This window comes from Miscanthus floridulus, chromosome 10 (genome assembly GCF_019320115.1).
Source record: "Miscanthus floridulus cultivar M001 chromosome 10, ASM1932011v1, whole genome shotgun sequence".
In the NCBI taxonomy this organism is placed as follows: Eukaryota; Viridiplantae; Streptophyta; class Magnoliopsida; order Poales; family Poaceae; genus Miscanthus; species Miscanthus floridulus.
This window is the reverse complement of record NC_089589.1, coordinates 133,601,731-133,619,461: the sequence shown is the minus strand read 5'-3', so window position 1 is coordinate 133,619,461 and position 17,731 is coordinate 133,601,731. Positions and strand designations below refer to the sequence as shown.

Genomic DNA, 17,731 nt, shown 5'->3' with positions numbered 1-17,731 from the left:
GGATCATTTACATTATGGCATACATGGGGAAATTTAGATATAAGTTTGGCTCATGTGAGAAATTTAGATGCAAATCAACGGGGTTACTTCAAATTATTTTTCATAATGAAAAAAGTTTCTAATTTAGATACAAATTTTTAGGGTTATTCTAAATTAATTTTTATAATAGCATAGGTGGGTAAGTTTGATTCAAATTTAGAGAATTATCTTATGTATTTTTCATATAGGCAGTGGTGAGTAATTTTGACTTGTATATGGAGATGTGCCACGCACATGCCCACATGGCTGATATATTTATAACGAAGGACTAGGCTGTGCCGCGGAAGACTTCACTTGCCTCGCATGTGCCAGGCATACACATAATTTAATTTGTAAATAAGGAGATTGGATCCAAGACCTTGCCAAACGTTAATTTAAAAATTTTCAAGACCTTGCCAAACGTTAATTTAAATTTTTTTAAAGGGCTAACTGCACATGAAGGTGGTATCCAGAATGTCAACCACAAGAACTTAAAATTAATTGTCATTTCTTGGATACATGAACAACCTGATCGAGGTTATTAAGTGTCTTAATCAGACCAGCTGTCTATCAAGAAATTACTCATTCCCAAAAAAAAACAATAAATTACTCGCTCCGTCACAGTTCACAATGTCACGAACCATTTAAAAAAAAACCATCATGTGCATATTACATACACGCCACTATGAATTTCACACACATATGACTACATCATTATTGCTATATATCTCTACTATAAAGGAACAATGCAAACAATACTATGTCCACCTAGGTTTGTGTCCCCCATGAGTTTTCCATATATGTATCACAGTTATGTGCCACATCTAGTTCACGATCAGGTCACGAGCCATGGCCAATTGTACGCGGATGCTCTGGACGCACCTTATGCTCCAGCTCTTTGACGCCTTCGCCATGTTCCTTAGCTTAAAATCAAGAGTGTGACAAGCATGGACGTTTGCATTCATTACTCGAAGGAATGCCCCGAGCCAGTCAACCAACGCGGATGCCCGGTCGATGCGCTGTAGAGTCGGGTGTGCGCATTCGTTATTCCAATAGTATAAATGACCAAAATGGTGCAACTCGGACAGCTCGAGGTTCTCATGAAGGTTCACTCGATAGAACAACTCTTTCAGTCTCATCTTTCTCATTTTGAGTTTGTAGTTGCAAAGCCAGTTGTGGTACAAGTACCCTATAACAAATTATATGTACCGCTGCAGCACATGAGGATGTTTGCTAGTAGTAACAAACTAATATAATGTTTGATCGAGTAAGTGGTATGTACACTATTGCCAGCACATCAGAACTGTATATATAATCGGGCTGTTCGGCAGGACTTATCTACGCCTGGCTGCGGCTGTCCCAATAGTATTTTCTGTGAGAGACATTGGGGCTGCTGAAGCGCTGAAAAACCGCTGAAACCAGCAGCTGAACAGGCTGAATACCTAGAAACAAACAAATAATGAGATGCATCGATCAACTTGTTATATGCGAACGTCGATGAACAACGCTGTACAATAATCAGCTGCCAGTGCTTTTTGTGCATGCATGGCGACCAGCTGTCCTACAGACAGTCTTTCCACATCGTTGTAGATCTCGAGCTACTAGTAGAGAGTATGGTTGCGTCCTTAGAAAGAAAAATATATGCTACTAGTGCCTGGAAAGATGAGTCACATCATCGTACAGTACATATGGTTGCATGGAATTTTTCGTGGTGAGCAGTACTTTCAAATGTTTGCATTATAGCATCTTCATTGAAAAATCTAGAATCGGCTGGGAAGGCTAAATCCCTCTGCCTATCCCTATCGCACAACCAAAAACATTGACAAGCCGATGTAAGCCCACTCCTTTTTATTTCCTATATGTACCTCTGTCTGCTCTCTTTTCTTTCAGAACAGCCCATGTAATGTAACCCCCAAATGGGGACTGTCCTCTCTAAATTTCCGAACTCTTGAGTGCTGCCTTTGATTAAAATAAAAATTAAAAATTACTCGCCAATCTTGACCTCGGAAGTCCACACCTAATTAACCAAGATGCTTTGCTCTGCCAAATGGACGTGTTAGATTATTGTTACCAATACGTCTTGTTGATTTGTGCGAGCCAACACTCATCCAATAATTAACAGAGACAGTCTAGCAAGCCGAGGTACTAGTAGCATTAAATTTTGCCATGCTGATGAATAACGCCGACGACTTAACACGTTCTTGCATCACTGCTAGTAGATCGAGTTAGGTGTATATCAATAAAATGGAACGACCAAGATGACTAGCTCCAGCAAAGAGCACCTAACCGAGATGCTTCATAATTTTTTACAGTGCCAATTTCAAGATGTGTATTGTTAACCATGCGGCCAAACGTCTAGTTCACTGATGAAGATGCCAATTAACAGAAACAAATTCAGTCAAGCGAGGACCCTACTTGAGCCCAGTTGACAGAAACAAAGCGTGCCCGGCCATCTTGAGACCGCACACAGCCCGAAAAGCTGACCACATGATGAATACTGTATTGTTCAGTGCAGTTTCATTTCTTGCTTATTGCTAATCTCACAGACTTCCTTGATTTGCGTTGTCTTTTGCTTAACGGATAGTCATGGGCCAAGAGGAAGATACCACGGCTAGTCATTAGATTTCCAAAAACAATAGAGAAAAGAGAGCACATGCCATGCCTTCCCCTGCACGCGAATCATCAAGTTGACTGACACAAGTCCTTTGTATATTTCACGTTCATCGATGTATCATAAAAAACTGTTAAAAGATCAAAATGGAATCACATGCATGCCCACTTAAGCTTTCACTACTCTATTCACAAACGAGAAAACTTTTCAGTAATCTGCACAGATCGAGCACCGGAATTACCGGAACACAATAAAGCTGGCCTGCTGGGGTCACATGCATGCTTCGCGTGTCGTGTGCACGGTGATCTGCCAAAGCCCATTTTTAGTACAAGTACCGTGTAACAAACTATTCATACTGTTGCTCTCCCATCATCACGCCGCTCGTTCAATGTCAAGCCATTTTAGTACAAGTACCGTGTAGCAGCCCCTGACTTTCTGCTAAGTTGGAGGCCAACTTAGTAGAAAGTAAGAGCAAAAATAACATAATGAAAAAAATTATGGAAGTGACTTAGCTGAGTCAACAGGACCTTGCTGCCATTGTTGTCGATGGTGGTGATATGGATGACATCGAGTGCTATCACGAGCGCCGCGATGAGAGGTCGTGTGTGATCGACTCGCAGAAGAGGAGTCGAGGAGTCGAGTCGCGTGTCGGCGTGTGCGTGCGGCTTCTCACGGACGCTAGTTCTTTCTTTCTGTTTTTTTTAATACGGACAGCATCATTCCTGCGAACACCAGGACTTGCAGGCCGTCAACGTTCAGTACTGGGCCAAATACTAATATATCTGGTGTTTGCAAATTTGGGGTGGGGCCTACCTAGTTGGGGGGCCAGGGTGGCTGCCCTGCTTGCCCGCATCCAGGGCCGGGCCTGGCTGCTCTATGTTCGTCGTCCTTCTCCCTCACCTTTCTTGCTTCAACTTTTTGGATTGAGATGTTTTGGGGAGTTTTTAGTTGATCCATGATGAGTTAGGACATGTGCTGATCCCTCCAGTGATTCAAATCAATTTGTTGGCACGAGCTCGTAGATCGATCCGGTTCTCGCTTTTGAGGAGAAAAAACTCATTCTTGTCTACAATCTGAATTTTTCCCGGAGTTTGGATGAATCCCAGGAGATGATTTTTTGGGGATAGATTTGTAGAAAGTCGAGTTTCTCCTGTACAAATTATGGGGATGAATCATGGAGGTTTGGGTAGGATTTGGTTGAATTTCTTGGTGCCACCTTTCTTGTTCGTTCATTACTGTTCTTTGTCAGGTTCTTGCTGTGGTTCCGTGAGGGCACCTGTGAGCTGCCAGTGCTAGCATCCTGGTCATGTGCATCTACTGGCCAAGTTGCTTTGGCAGCAGCGTGCATCAATCCTCCAGGCGAGCACCTGTTTTCCTCCGGTCCTTCTGTTAGTTTCCCGTTGATTCTTTTGCTCGCCCCTTTCTGTTCCTTGCGCATGAGAGCTCTGTTGGATGCGTCGAGGTATCAGGGTTGGGCTCCAGTGAGCATCCGCTCAGTCCAGGCTGCTCCGGTCTCCTCGGCGCCTGCCGCTCTCGTTCCCAGTGCCGGCTGCGAGCATCTGTCCAGTCGTTCTCGTCCACGAAGCATCGCTCAGCTCAGGCGCAGACAGTCTGCCATCAGGGTGCAGACAGTCTGCCGCTGCAGTGCACGTCGAGACCAGAACTATTTTCTCTCAGTCGTTTTTCGGAGTTTGAACGCCAGACAGTCCGGGAGTGGAACTGCATATAGTCCGGGCCTAGACCGCAGACTGTCCGCACCTGTCCAGTGTGTGCTGATTTTTCGCGTTCCATCGTGTGCTTGTTTCCGTTGGTTCTCGATTATTTCGCAGTACTCTTTGGTCATCACCGGAGGTACCCAGCCCCCTGCTCGCTCATGAACAAGTTGATCTTGCGTGCGTTTGCTTTTAAGATTTGATTTTGGGACAGTGGCCAAATATTTCGAAAGAAATTTGAGGTTCCCATTCACCCTCCTCTGGTCACCGTTTCTGGTCCTTCATTATCTGAACTCATGCCATGTGTGCAGGATTTAGGTGGTACTTATGCAGAAATGCCTAGCTATGTACTAACTCACCTCACCAGTTATTGATAATATCTGAATTCACAATTCAGTAGTCCAGGTCTATTACTGTTAATTGCAGAGGTTACTATTTGAAGGTTGGTACGATAATGTTGCAGATGTGTTGACTCCTTTCTCTGCCTGCATTGGAAATTGGAATGGATCTGGTCTGTGGCTCAACTCTGAGCTTTGAAGCCATGGAAGCAAGAAAGCCCGACGCTGAAGTTTGAAGCCATGGAAGGAAGCTAAGAAAGCAAGCACTGTATGTGGACCCAACTGTGGATCGGTTAAGATCAGAGCTGGTATGAGTATGTTCCTTGCAATGCCAAAAAGTGCAGGATATAGGCATATAGCAGCTGCATTTTGTCTTGGGAATGCAGAAAATTTGCCCTTAAGAGCATAATATACCCCCGTTGGATGCAAATTCAATTATACCTTTATCTTAAGAATCTATGCAGAGCAAGCAGACATTTTACCGTGATCTACTACTTTCATGTGCTGGTACTATTGGCAAGGCTGAAACATGGCTTATATATGCCACACTCTCTGAATTATATCTCCAAGCCATATCTGATCAGTCATCACTTTTAATTATAATGACGTGTGTGTTGTGATATGGTCATTTTAATTTAAGCATGTGCGTCTTGATATATACTATGGTATCCTACTAACGGTCCTTCAAGCCAAGGCTCGTCGATAATATACTCCTACCTCTGTTCCAAAATGGATTCAATTCTCAAATAGCATTAGACAAAAAATTTGACTAAATTTGTATAAAAATATATTACTGCTTATCATACTACTAAGTAAGCATTCATGAGATTTTTCATTGAATATATCTTCATAATATACCTGCTTGGAGTGTTAAACACTGATACTATTTTACATAAACTCAGTCAGATTAAGATTAGTTTGACTCTGACCAAATCTAGATTTACATCTTTCTAGGGCAGAGGTAGTACATCGGTACATCCATAACACATACTGTTTCCTGCATTAATTTTGATTAGGTGGTGGCTCATCAGGCAACGTTGACGAATGAAAGTGTCATGCCGTCATGCTGTCCATGACTCTATGCATCTGACCTCGGCAACAACAAAAAAGTATCTCAGATGACAGTCGATTTTTTTTATCTGATGGCCTGCCAAGTGTGCAAAGATTCGGGTTCAGGTGCTACTGAACTACTGATAGACAGACAGGCCTAATATGATTCAGGCAAAGGAGTCAGCAATCTCAAGCAATTACAGTAGCATGTTACAGTAACATAGTAATCCAGTACTACTGAGTTTTAGAGGTTACTATTTGACGAGCATGTTGCCAACTTGCCATGATGGAACGAAGACTCTCCTTGCTCTCCTTTGGAATCTGTGGCTCAACTCTGATTCTCTGTGAAGCTGTGGATCTCTGTCAAGAGCTGGTAAGACTAGAGCATGTTACTCGCGATATCAAAAAGTGCAGTAGATAGCTGCGTCATTTTGTCTTGAGAATCTACTTTAATCTGGCCTGTTGGAGTCGAGCTTGTCAGATTCCACCTCCAGCTGCTACCGCTTTAGCTGTTGCAAGTAATCTATCCGCCTCCATTTCACTTTCGTCTGTTTTTTTCTTTTTTTCTGTGCGAACCAGGTGTGCCAAAAAAGGCATGCCAAATCCAGCGGTCACAGGAGGCAACAGCTTCGAGCATGATAGTGGGTACCTTATAGTCACAACGGGTAAACTGTCCCTTCCATGCAACTAGGCAATTTCCCCATCGCCAATGTATGGAATCTAGACTTCCCAACATCCCTGGAAACCCTCGTGCCTCTCCAACTTGAAGTAACCGTTGGATATCCTCACCATTAGGTCTTCTAAGATATTTCTCCACATATATGTGTCTAATACCTTGAACAAACTTGATTACACACTCTAAAGCTGTGGTTTCAGCAATTCCAAATGCTTCATACATAAGGTCTGCTGGTGATCCATATGCTAACATTCGGAGGGCAGCCGTGCATTTCTGCAGCGGTGAAAGACCAACCTTACCAAATGCATCTCTCCTTAACTGAAAATAAATACGGGGACCAATTTTCTAATGCTTCCACAATTTGTAAAAATATGTGCTTTCTCATCCGAAATTTGCATGTACTTTCCTATCTTTTCCATTATAACATTTTCCTTTGATGCTTCTGTTGTTTTCTCTAGTGCACTTGTTCTCTTCAACATAGCATCGTGAAACAAAACCATGTCTTCATCTGGCTGCGAGCCAAGGGGAGGTTGTGGTATGGCCTTTCCCTTTCCTTTTCCTTTTGCTTTCTTCTGCCCTCTGGGCGTACTTTTTTTAATGTCTCCCCCTTGTATGTGTCTTGGTTGGAAGATGAAGTGTATGCTCCAGATTCATCTACTTTTGTCATTTTGTTCTTCTCTGAACAATCCATACCAGGTATACTCAATGTTTTCCTAAACGCTCATCGGTAAACAGTCGGTCACCTACCGTTTAGCCATTATTCGGGCAAAACGTCCCATTAAACGGGCTAAACAGCCAATTAAACGGGGTAAACGGGTGATTAAATGGAAACGACGCACCACCGTGTAGCGTTTACATGGTGTTTAAACGGAGAAAATGGCCGTTTAGGTGAACAGTGGGTATACTTCTATACCATTTGGGTTCCTTCCTCAGAATCTTCCAGACATATTCAAGCGTAAATGGCTTTTACTTGTTTTCTCTTTTGAATGCAGCACGTGCTTTGTCCATCAGCATGTCATCAGATTCCTCACTACAAAAGGTCATTCGACCATAGACCCCATTGAGCTTGGTAACAACTGCATTAATTCTTCCCCAATGGCTTTTGATCCATCCCTTTGACCTTCTTCTTGCACCTTCAGCCAGGCCCGAATTGAACGCTTCTGCTATCTTGTTCTAGTAGGCCTCTCTACTCTAATCCGTGCCACGAATTGGATCTACTGAATGCTTAATCGGAAGACTTACAAGGCGTAGGTTCTCGTCCTCAGTGTAATTAATTCTCACAGCCCTCCTTCCTTCATCAGGGCTGCTGGCGCTTGAATCTTCCTTTTCTTCATCTTGCTCCAGCTCTCTTATTTGCGATTGCGGAGTTGCTGAATCTAAGCCATGCGAAGATGCACCACCAGCAGCACCTACAAACATTCCACTTGGGAAGCTAAAGTTGGGTAGTTGTTGAATACCTTGATAACTTAGTGAACACTGGGCATACTATTGGAGGTTGCCTACACCACCAAAGGGATTCAAGTTGTGCATGGCATGAGTAGGTTGACTATGCTGGGGATAATGGGAGTGGTTGAATGGTGGTGGTGGGGTGGGGAACTGAGTCTGGTTGAAAGTGTTGGGTGCGAAATTTGGCATGTGCTAGAAGCATGTGTTATCTGCTCTTGGATTTCTGGGATCATTGGCGAGCAAACTACCAAAACTTCCCTCTGAGGGCTCCATATGAACTAAGAAATATGAGTATTGAGTTGTGTAACAACCCAAAATCCACACACCAAAAATCCCAACTACAAAATTTTTCTTCAAAACCCCATGTGATGATGAGTGACATTTGTAGGAGATAACCCTAAGTGTTGCATTAGTCGTAATCCAACTAAACCTACATGACTTGCACAAGTATCTCACCTCATCACCTTGAATTTATTTTACCACATAGCATACATCAAGTGGCATTATATTCAACATGGTGATTTGGATTTTATTTGGGTTTATGTGTTGATTAATAAAAGCTAACAAGTATTTGTTTATAAATAAATGTACTAACATGGGACATTATACCAAAGGAGAAATATGCCACTTTAATTTATATACATGAAAGAAGTGTAACATAGTACAAAAAGAAATAGAAAAAGAAAAGGGAAATAGGAAAGAAGAGGGAGGCAGCAGCTCAGCCCAGCCTGCCTCGACCGGCCCAGCTAGCCAGCCGCCTGCCCTCCCACTCGCTCACGCGGCCCACGAAGCCGGCCCAGCATCACCCTACCACCCACGCGCGCACAAGCCGCTGACGAGCCGGACCCGCCCGTCAGCCATCACGCACTGAATGCCGCCGCATCAGGACAAGCTGACAAACGGGCCCCCTCTGTCAGCCGCCCAGCTACAGCGTCGTCGTCTTCCCCACGCTCCCTCCACGCGACCGGGAGCCGACCGCGGAGCAGGCGCGGGCCTAGGGTCATGCAAATCGCATGACCTTGTTCCCCCTTGCGCCGCGCTTATGCTACCGCACGCGAGCCGTCGGATGCGCTGCACGCATCACCACCGCCCGATCGCCGTCCGCCACTGGAGCCCTTGGAGCTCGGCTATAAAAGCCAACGTCCATGGGCCCTAACCCTCAGCCCGTTCGCCGCCGCCGCTGGTGGCACAGCACCACACAGCGTCAAGCCGAGAGAGAGGGAGGAGGGAGAACCAAGGTGGAGAAGGAAGCCGCTGCGGGGAGGACCTCGCCGAAGCCAGGAGCGCCGCCCCGATCAGCTACAACGACGTAGCTGCTCGGCACGGCACTGCATCGCCTCATCATGGCCTCACCTCCCCACTGCACCGCCATCCTACTGCCACGAACCTCACGGTGAGCCATCTTGCTGAGACCACCTCTCTAGCCAAATGGAACGTGCACCGCCATGATCGAAACCTTGCTGAAGCTTCGAGCTCCGTCCTAGCCCAACTGGTTAGCTAGGGAGACCGCCATGGCCACGCTTGCCGAGACCCAGGACGCGCCGTGCGCGCTGCCATCAGCCAAAAGGAGGACCCCAGCCATGACGTTGTACATCGGAGCAGGAGCGCACATGCATGGGCGCGCTCACCATGGCCGAGAGCACAACCATGGTGAGACCACCGCGTCTTCTACGTCACGGTAAAGGTGACGTTGACACCCCGACTGGCTCCGCCATGACGAGAGACACACCGCGCTCACCTTAGCCGAGGAAGAAGCCCACCAGGAGCCCTGTGTTGCCGCACCGCACCTCGTCGGAGCGCCACCGCCTCCGCTTTGCACCCACCACCGTGGCCGGAGCCACTGGGAGCACCAGGAGCTCCTTCAACACGCCCACCATGGCTGTAGAAGCACCGTGGAGCTCATACACTCCTCCAACTGGGCTCTCGCTACCACTGTAGCCCTATTCATGCACGCCGACGAACCCACGCCGCCGTTCACCATGGCCAGAGCCCTAGGAAGCCCTAGCCACCACCTTGACCCCACCACTACGCTCGCCGAGGCTTGGCGCGCTTTTGCCTACCCTAATCGGACGCTAGCACCGCCGCGGGAGCTCGCCGGTGACCTCACCGCCGGCGGGAGCCCCGTCGGGGAAGAGCAGGGGATTTTCCCCTCGCCGGCCACATGTCCCGAGCAGCTCTGCCGAGCACCGACCACGACCACGTCCCGAGCAGCTCCGCCGAGCACCGACCACGACCACGTCGACCACGTCCCGAGTAGCTCCGCCGAGCACCGACCACAACCGCGTCGACCACGTCCCGAGCAGCTCCGCCGAGCTCCGACCACGACCACGTCATGCACGTGAACCGAACCCTGGGAAGGAGTAAGTGGACCAAGTCCTTCATAGACCGGCTCTGCGGTCTATGGACCAACGCAGGCGGGTTCACCATGAACCGTGCCTCACCTGCGCCCGTGGACCACGGCCCGTTAGTGGCCCAGTAAGACAACGTGGCCGCACCAGTGCGCGCCACGTGGCGGGCCAAGCCTGGCCCAACCAGCCCAGTCGAGGCCCGGCCTGTATTGACCATTGACCGGTCAACGTTGACCGTTGACTGGGGCCACATGTCAGTGATACCGCCATGCGGATCCCACCTGTCAGTGACTGTGATCCATTGACCGTTGACTCACCCGTTGACTTGACATTGACTTTGATCGGACCCACATGTCAGTGACCCAAGAGCCCCTGGTCCCACCTGTCAGTAACTGATGACGTTGATGACGTCATGCTGACGTCAGCGGGACCCCACCTGTCAGCTCGGAACCGAGATGATGACGTCATGCTGACGTCATACTGATGTCAGCATGCCACGTGGACCAACAGGAGCGTGACACGTGTCAGCACGATATTAATTCAGCCTTTTCCCATTTTCAGAAATGATTGAAACTTCAGAAATTCATAACTAATTCATACGAACTCAGAAAAAGCCCTTAATTGAAAATCAGTCTTACTGAGGTTGGTATAATATTTATGCTTTCCATTTTCAGTGTAGGAAAATGATAAAATGGATGCCCATGGATTTTGCATCTCCTACTATAATGTCCACTACCAAGTTAGGAAAATGAATGGCCAATAGCTTATCATGTGCTACTATAATGCCAACATGATGGCCCTGTCTGTTTGAAATCGCCGTAATGCAGGGATGTTTTTCGATTCTCGATTTTGCTAGTTCAAAGTTCTGAATCGGTGGTGAGCAGAAGCTGAGATAATCAAGGCATTTGGTGGGATTCTCGTTTTTTTCACCGAGAATCTGTTATAAGCGGAAGCAAACAGGGCTGGTGTCCAGTAATTCTCCATGTCCTAATGTAAATATCAATTGTATTGATCAAGAGATAAGTTTCACATATATCCCCAAATCTGAGACCTCACCTCCCCAACCACTGCTGTCAGCCATGGACCCTGAAAAGCAGTAGGGATCAAGACATCATGTCTTAATAAAGTTATCTACCATGTATCCATGTTTCAAATATTAGAAAAGAACAATAGAGCAAACCTCTAGTCATTCCAATGCACTGTTTATGGTTTGTCTAACTTGGGCTAACGGCTTATTTGATGGTTAAATGCAGATGGTATGATTGGCATGGCTATCATCACAGGCGCCTTTGGAGTTGTGGGTCTTGTTGCTGGTGGTATAATTGCTGCGGCTTCTTCGTCATCCAGGAGGAGATGAGGATATCTTCTCTCTTGAAGTGAATAAGAAATCAAGACGGGCAAAAGCTTGGTGACAGATGATCATCACTTTTGTGCTCAGTGTGAAGGGGTGCTCACTTGTCTTTTTTCCTGTACTTTGCGCGTGAGACCAACCTTGTATTGCGTCCAAACGAGAGATAAATGTATTCTTAACAGTAGAGGATGAGGCTCAGGAACATTTCGATTGTTGTACTTTGTGTTGCTGCAGAAGATGCTGTGAGTATATTAGAATAACAAAGTGCATAATAATACTCTGATCCTGGGTCCTAGTTTCCTAGATGAGTTCATTCCTCATCGCCAATATGAAATTGCTGCACTTTACTTTCTGTGAATTTTTTGTGTGGCCTCAAAGCATTCTGCTTAATGACTTTTTAAGCGGAAAAGGAGCTTTTCAGAACTATCAAATAAACACAAAGGAGAGAATGGTTTGGTTTATCTGAACGTGATATGGACCTTTTAAAATCTTGTAAAGAATGGATGCATATGCATGAATGCATCAGAATATTTTCGGTCTTTGTACATGTTCTCTGATGAAAGTTCTTTTTTTTTTGGTGGTTGCGGATACACATTCTACACATCTTTCCCAACAAAAGCAGGTTGTTTTAATTTTAATCTTCACTCCCTATCAAGGTCAGCAGGAAGTCCTTGTAATACCCGGAGGTGTCACCAACAATGTCGCTGGTGACCGTGGTCTTGAACCTGACCTTGTATTCCTCTTTGATCTTGTTCATGCCGATCTCGGACCCTGAGATGATCGCCCTGGTAAGTGTGTCCTCATCCGTTCCAAATCCTAAGATGGAGTATCTAATAGCCTGACGAACAAAGTACAGGTTGAACACTGGCAATTCAAAGCCCATCAACAAGGTTGACAATCTTTCCATCCCAAGTTCACCTCTGCAAAGTGCTTCTCCGGTGACGTTATGGCTGGCACTGCTAGCTGAGGCTATCTCGCTCGACTTGTTACCTTCCTGAGCGGATCCTGGAGCGCGGGTCAGGCGGCGACGTCCTCCTCGAGGAGCGCCTTATGAGTTGTTCACAGCAATGCCAGGTCATCATCCTTAGCTTCCCAAATAGAAATTAGCAACAAAAATGACTTTTACATAAGCATTTTGATTCCTGACCTCAATTCAAGGATAACCTAACATAGTATACATAGAGATAACACAAGTTCAGAAGCCGTTGCTAATTAAAGGATAACATAAGCATCTTGGAGCTCTAACGTTCGCTATCTTTGTAGTCATCTCTCTGAGTCGTGAAAAGCGTAGATCAACTACTTCACATCTTCTGCCTCATCACTTTCCAAACAGAGGCATCTCTTCAGGTGTGAACATCTCAGTGAGCTCCTTTGTTAGTACATCCTTGCCCATCTGTTAGTGCAGTTTCGATTAGAAAAACAAGGGAAATCACAATTGGAAAGGGGGGAGGGGGATAGTACATTTGCTTCACAACAGCATGTGACGCCAGCATGCAATGCCAACAAAAAACATATGGCAAAATCACACTGACCATGCAAAGGACTAACCTCAATGAAATTAGAAAGTGCAGAGGCAATAACATCAAGCACTCGCTGATCGTTAATCCCTACTTTTGTCCTGCAGTCAGAAAGCATGGATTTGGCAACCTCCTGATCACTTTCAGAACCATAGCTGCCTAGATCCGATTGCAACCTTACATAGAGTTGCAAGTCTTCACCTATTCTTAGGTAAGGGTCAATCTGCATAGCATTTAATAATACATTTTCACTAATCATACATGAAAAACCAATGCATTTACATTTGCTAAATAGTACAGAAGCAGAAGCTGGTATAAGATAGCCAGGAACATGAAAAAACCATAAAGGAGATACAGCATGAAGTATTTTGTGTGAAAAGTGAAAAGGACATAATATCTTAATATTCTCTGCGCTAGACTTACTTTGGAAGATGAAAAACACCTTAGCAAGTCTGACAGTTCAGTGATCTGACAAACTTTTCCAGCAAAAGCCAGCATACTCATTGCTAATGTAAAAATAGACCGTTGGCAAGAAGCCGGCAGAACTTCTGAACAAATTGCATAAACGAAAACATGTGACTTTGCATGAGAGATAAATAAGCAGAGATAGGAAAACCATAAAATTTCACAATGCAGATCATACCACTCGGGGTTAAAGCAACACTTCGAAGGGACAATGGCAACTGGAAAAACTGAATGATATTGCCGTTGCTTGAATTCTGTGGCATCAAGAACATTAGAAAATAATTTAGTCATAATTATGAGGATTATTAAAACAATGGCAAGGATGCCTTATTGCAGTTGGAAAAAGGGATCACGGACAAGTCTACTGAATCTCTTATAAAATAAAGTTGTTGCCCAAAAACGTGAAGAGAGAAGACTGACAACTTTGTGCTTCTATGAAATTTGTTGTTGTCTCATCAAAAAACGTCAAAAGGATATTTTTCTTCCAAACAAATTCATACCTTAAGGCGGGAAGAAAGAACTGTTAGGCTGTATGAATGGCCAATAGCCTCATAATTAAAAGGAGTATTATCTGTTTGATTGGCCTGAATCCAGAATGAAGACAGCAATTGGTTGGTTTTATCTTCAGTTAGCATGGCAATATTGGTCTCCTGAAACATTTGCACAAGGAAGAGGCTAGTGTTACACATCAATCCTGCCCAATGTTACAAATGCTCCAACCAAGCCACCAGAAATTCTGCTCGTGCTAACGCTACGGAACACATTAAATAACTTTTCCATATATGCACAAATTCTGACTATGAAAGAAAAATATATGAGATCAACTTTTGTAGATTCAAGTAGACCACATCAAGCGTATCATCATCTCTTCATAAACGGTATCAACAAACATGCCCATCAATAATCCATAGTCTAGGAATAAGCATAAAATGAATCCGCAAAGGCCAAAGAGAAAGGGTATCAACAAACATGGCTGCTAATATTTTGAAACACATCGATCAATGCAACTGTTCTCACCCATATTGAGCTCAGTTTCTTTATACCTGGAATAAAATGAATCCACAGAAGAAGAAAAAAATCATAGTCCAATCTCATAGAGGATAAATCCTTCTTGACTATCAATTAACATGGCATGAGAAGTTCCAAACTTAAGGTGTAATGTATTGTAGCTTAGTTCAATTATTTGGTGATTATCCATATATAACATCATAGAACATTAAGTGTTACATAGAATAAGCTGATCATATCTGTACCTTTTCTCAATGCACTTGTCGAAACAGGTCTGTGTAAACCTGTATAAAGCATAAAGACATTGTGAGAACAAGCATAAATAAATCAAACAGAGCCCTAAATGAACTCAAAAGTATTACGATTGCTTAAAATTTCAAAGTTGCATCACATATCAAATATGTGTAGCATCTCTAGGAAAAAAACTACAGTAATCCATGGCTAAATTGCTTCATGATCAGTGGCCCCTCTAATTCATTAATGGCCAATTAGGATGTTGTTGAAGTCCACTGCAGATATGAATTGGGTCATGAAATGGCCCTGCTCAGACTATAGAATGTCAGGCAAATGGTTTGCAGAACGTATCTTTTTTTTTCCTTCCAAACATATATCATATTGTATACTGAACTGATGGTGCTATACCTGACAAGAAAGGTGAGAAGAGAAAGCTCACCATTCTCGAGCTTCATGCAAATAATGAAATAAGCAGCTCCTCTAATATGCTTATATGCATATAGCCAGAGAGCCAGCAAAAGGCATATGAAGAGAGTAAACTGGCTCAACGACCTTTTGACCTGCAAGCCAAATGAAGAGAGTAAAAACCAGTTTTCACAAAACGCGTACTGGTTCTAATATGAATTACATCTCATCTTTTGAGGCTTCAACACAAGTGAACATTGGAATTAAAATACAAAGAAAATGATCCTAATTGTATTGGAATTAAAATACAGCAGCAAACATAACAACTGAAGTCTGTGCAAAACAGATCATCTATGTTGTACAAAAGCAACAGCAAGTACCTCATATTGCAAAAACAAAGATTAGCACTCACTGGATTCTAGTAGTTACGATATTCTCTGAACTAAGAATCAAAAGACATGAACTTGCAGCAGCGAGAAACCAACCTGGGTAACGCCTACGCCGGGTAAAGTGCGCGAGAAGCGCGCAATGAGGTCAGCCGTGAGGGGCGCGCCGCCGCAGTTCACCGCCAAGAGCGTGGCCACGTGGGCGGCAGCGCCCGCGTTCGCTTCCTCGGCGGTGCGCACGATGGCCAGCAGCGCCGGCGGCGCCAGCGCGAGGCGCGTGACGCCGAACCTGCCCATCGCAGATAGCACCGCGGTGGTGTCGAACCTGCCCCTGGTCATGTGCAGCACGCCAGCACTAGCGTCGGTGTCGGCGCCGGCGCCTCCTCCTCATGGCGCGCTTGGATCTAGGTTTCATGGCCCCCATCCTCTCCTGCCTCCTCTTGCTCCACCATGGACGAACGCCGAGGGCAGCGCCCGAGCGGAGTACGGCGAGGAGGAGGGCGACGCCCGAGTGGATGACGGCGAGGAGGAACGAGGGGTAGGGGTGGCCCCTTGCCCTGCGCCCGGCCTCCTCCCATCGACGGCGGCGGCGGCTCGCAGGATGGCGACGGTGGAACCCTAGAAGAAGTAAACGACATATTCATTTAACTAACTATACTAATTGTATTATCCATCCTAACTATATTACTCAAAACATTATTTTTGCATTTATAGAGTTACCGTTTTACCCTTTATAAAAAAAAACTACGAGAATGAAATTACCGCCCAGTCCTAATCTCCACATTTGCGGAGGCAATGGAAGGCGATATTTGCGCATATGGCCCACCGATCATAGACACAGCAATCGCCTCACGTTGCCTCCGACCCATTGCCTCCCGTTGCCTCCTACCTTTGTTGCCGTCGGATTGGCCGCTCTCGGTCGATGTCAGCCATCGAATTTTCCCCAATTATTGTAAAAAATTTCTTATAGTAAATAGTATTAGCATTTATATCTCCAAAAAAAAATATTATGAAAATATATTCTATGACTAATCTTATGGTACTTATTTTGTCTCATAAGTGTTAGTACATTTTTATATATTTTTAGTCAAAGTTTAAAATGTTTGACTCCGCGAAATACGAGAATTGCATTCTTTTGCAGACGGAGGGAGTATATTGTATTTGTTATAGCTTGTAGTAATTGTGAGATGGGAGTAGGTGTGTTATTGCTTTGCTTGTTACCTTTTGTTCTCGAGCCTCGTTTTGAGTTCGCTTTTCAGTTCGTCGACAGTCTTGGCGTCGATATCACCCAGGGAATCCGCTTGGTCGGTGCTAGTTTTCTTCGGCTTCGCGACCTGACGAAGCACGCTCTTGAGCAACCCGTGGAGGTCATTGGCGCTGAATGTCTGCGACACGGACACTAGCGCTTGTCTGTCGATTTCCGTCTGCAGCTGCCGGCAGACCTCCACTGCCAGCGTTGTCTTCCCGAGCCCTCCGAAGCCCACGATGGAGAACACCTTGAGCTGCTTGTCACTCTCGTTGTTATCTTTAAGTTCCTTGACCTTGTTGGCAAGGTCGGTAGCCCGGGCCTTGTTGCCGACGAGGTGGTCCTGGTCAGTCTCGCTGGCGCTGTCAGCTCGGCCATCAGCTGGGCGGAGAGCACCGGCCGACGGTGCGCGCACATGGCCTGCAAAAGCAGCAGCAAGAGGGCGGCGTAGTGGGTCCAGGCTGACGCCGTAACTAGCATGCTGCTCATTGATGTCAGAGGCGTGGGCGCGGAGGTCCCTAATGTCGGTGGCGAGGCGGCGGCGAGACCAGAGGGTGGTGAAGAGGCGCTTGCACCAGACGAAGAGGTGGTCGCCGGGCCGGGACTTGACGCGGAACAGGTAGAGGTCGACGCAGTCCTCGGCGTCGTAGCCCACCAATCGCAGCTGCTTCATCCACTCGCGGACGAAATGGTCCACGGCGTCCTCGTCGGCTTCCGACTGCATGCGGAGGAGGGCGTTGATGGTGGCTAGCTGGTTCCTCAGCCGCGCCACCTCGCCGCCCACGCCGCCCAGCTGCCGGAACTCCGCCCCCACCAGCTGCCCAACATCGCTCACGAGGGTCTGCGCCGCGCCCTCCATTAGCTAGCTACTTCTCTATCTCTCGATTGGATTCTCACTCTTCTCACAAGAATGGAACGAT

At 45.9% G+C, this 17,731-nt stretch overlaps 1 protein-coding gene across 2 annotated transcripts; it reads right to left on the bottom strand.

Annotated features, from left to right (window-relative positions):
• Nucleotides 1-12,085: 12,085 nt before the first annotated feature.
• LOC136487300 (disease resistance protein PIK6-NP-like) lies at nt 12,086-17,677 on the bottom strand. Of its 2 annotated transcripts, none has more exons than XM_066484454.1 (9): nt 16,787-17,677; nt 15,665-16,183; nt 15,183-15,334; nt 14,786-14,824; nt 14,033-14,182; nt 13,711-13,786; nt 13,491-13,615; nt 13,099-13,290; nt 12,086-12,943 (listed from the first exon to the last, which is right to left on the bottom strand). In XM_066484454.1, exons 1-2 carry the CDS (start codon nt 17,668-17,670, stop codon nt 15,970-15,972), a joined length of 1,098 nt encoding a protein of 365 aa, XP_066340551.1. In that variant the 5' UTR covers nt 17,671-17,677; the 3' UTR covers nt 12,086-12,943; nt 13,099-13,290; nt 13,491-13,615; nt 13,711-13,786; nt 14,033-14,182; nt 14,786-14,824; nt 15,183-15,334; nt 15,665-15,969. The 2 variants fall into 2 exon arrangements, with proteins under 2 accessions (XP_066340551.1, XP_066340550.1); XM_066484453.1 differs by having other exon boundaries at nt 15,214-15,334.
• Between the last annotated feature and the right edge of the window lie 54 nt (nt 17,678-17,731).

Bases quoted from the DNA above. Each gene is read 5' to 3' on its own strand.
- LOC136487300 (XM_066484454.1), bottom strand. From the start codon at position 17,670: ATGGAGGGCGCGGCGCAGACCCTCGTGAGCGATGTTGGGCAGCTGGTG. The intron at 16,184-16,786 runs GTAACAAGCAAA...TACTTCTTCTAG, and splicing joins ACGAGGCTCGAGAACAAAAG to GGTTCCACCGTCGCCATCCT.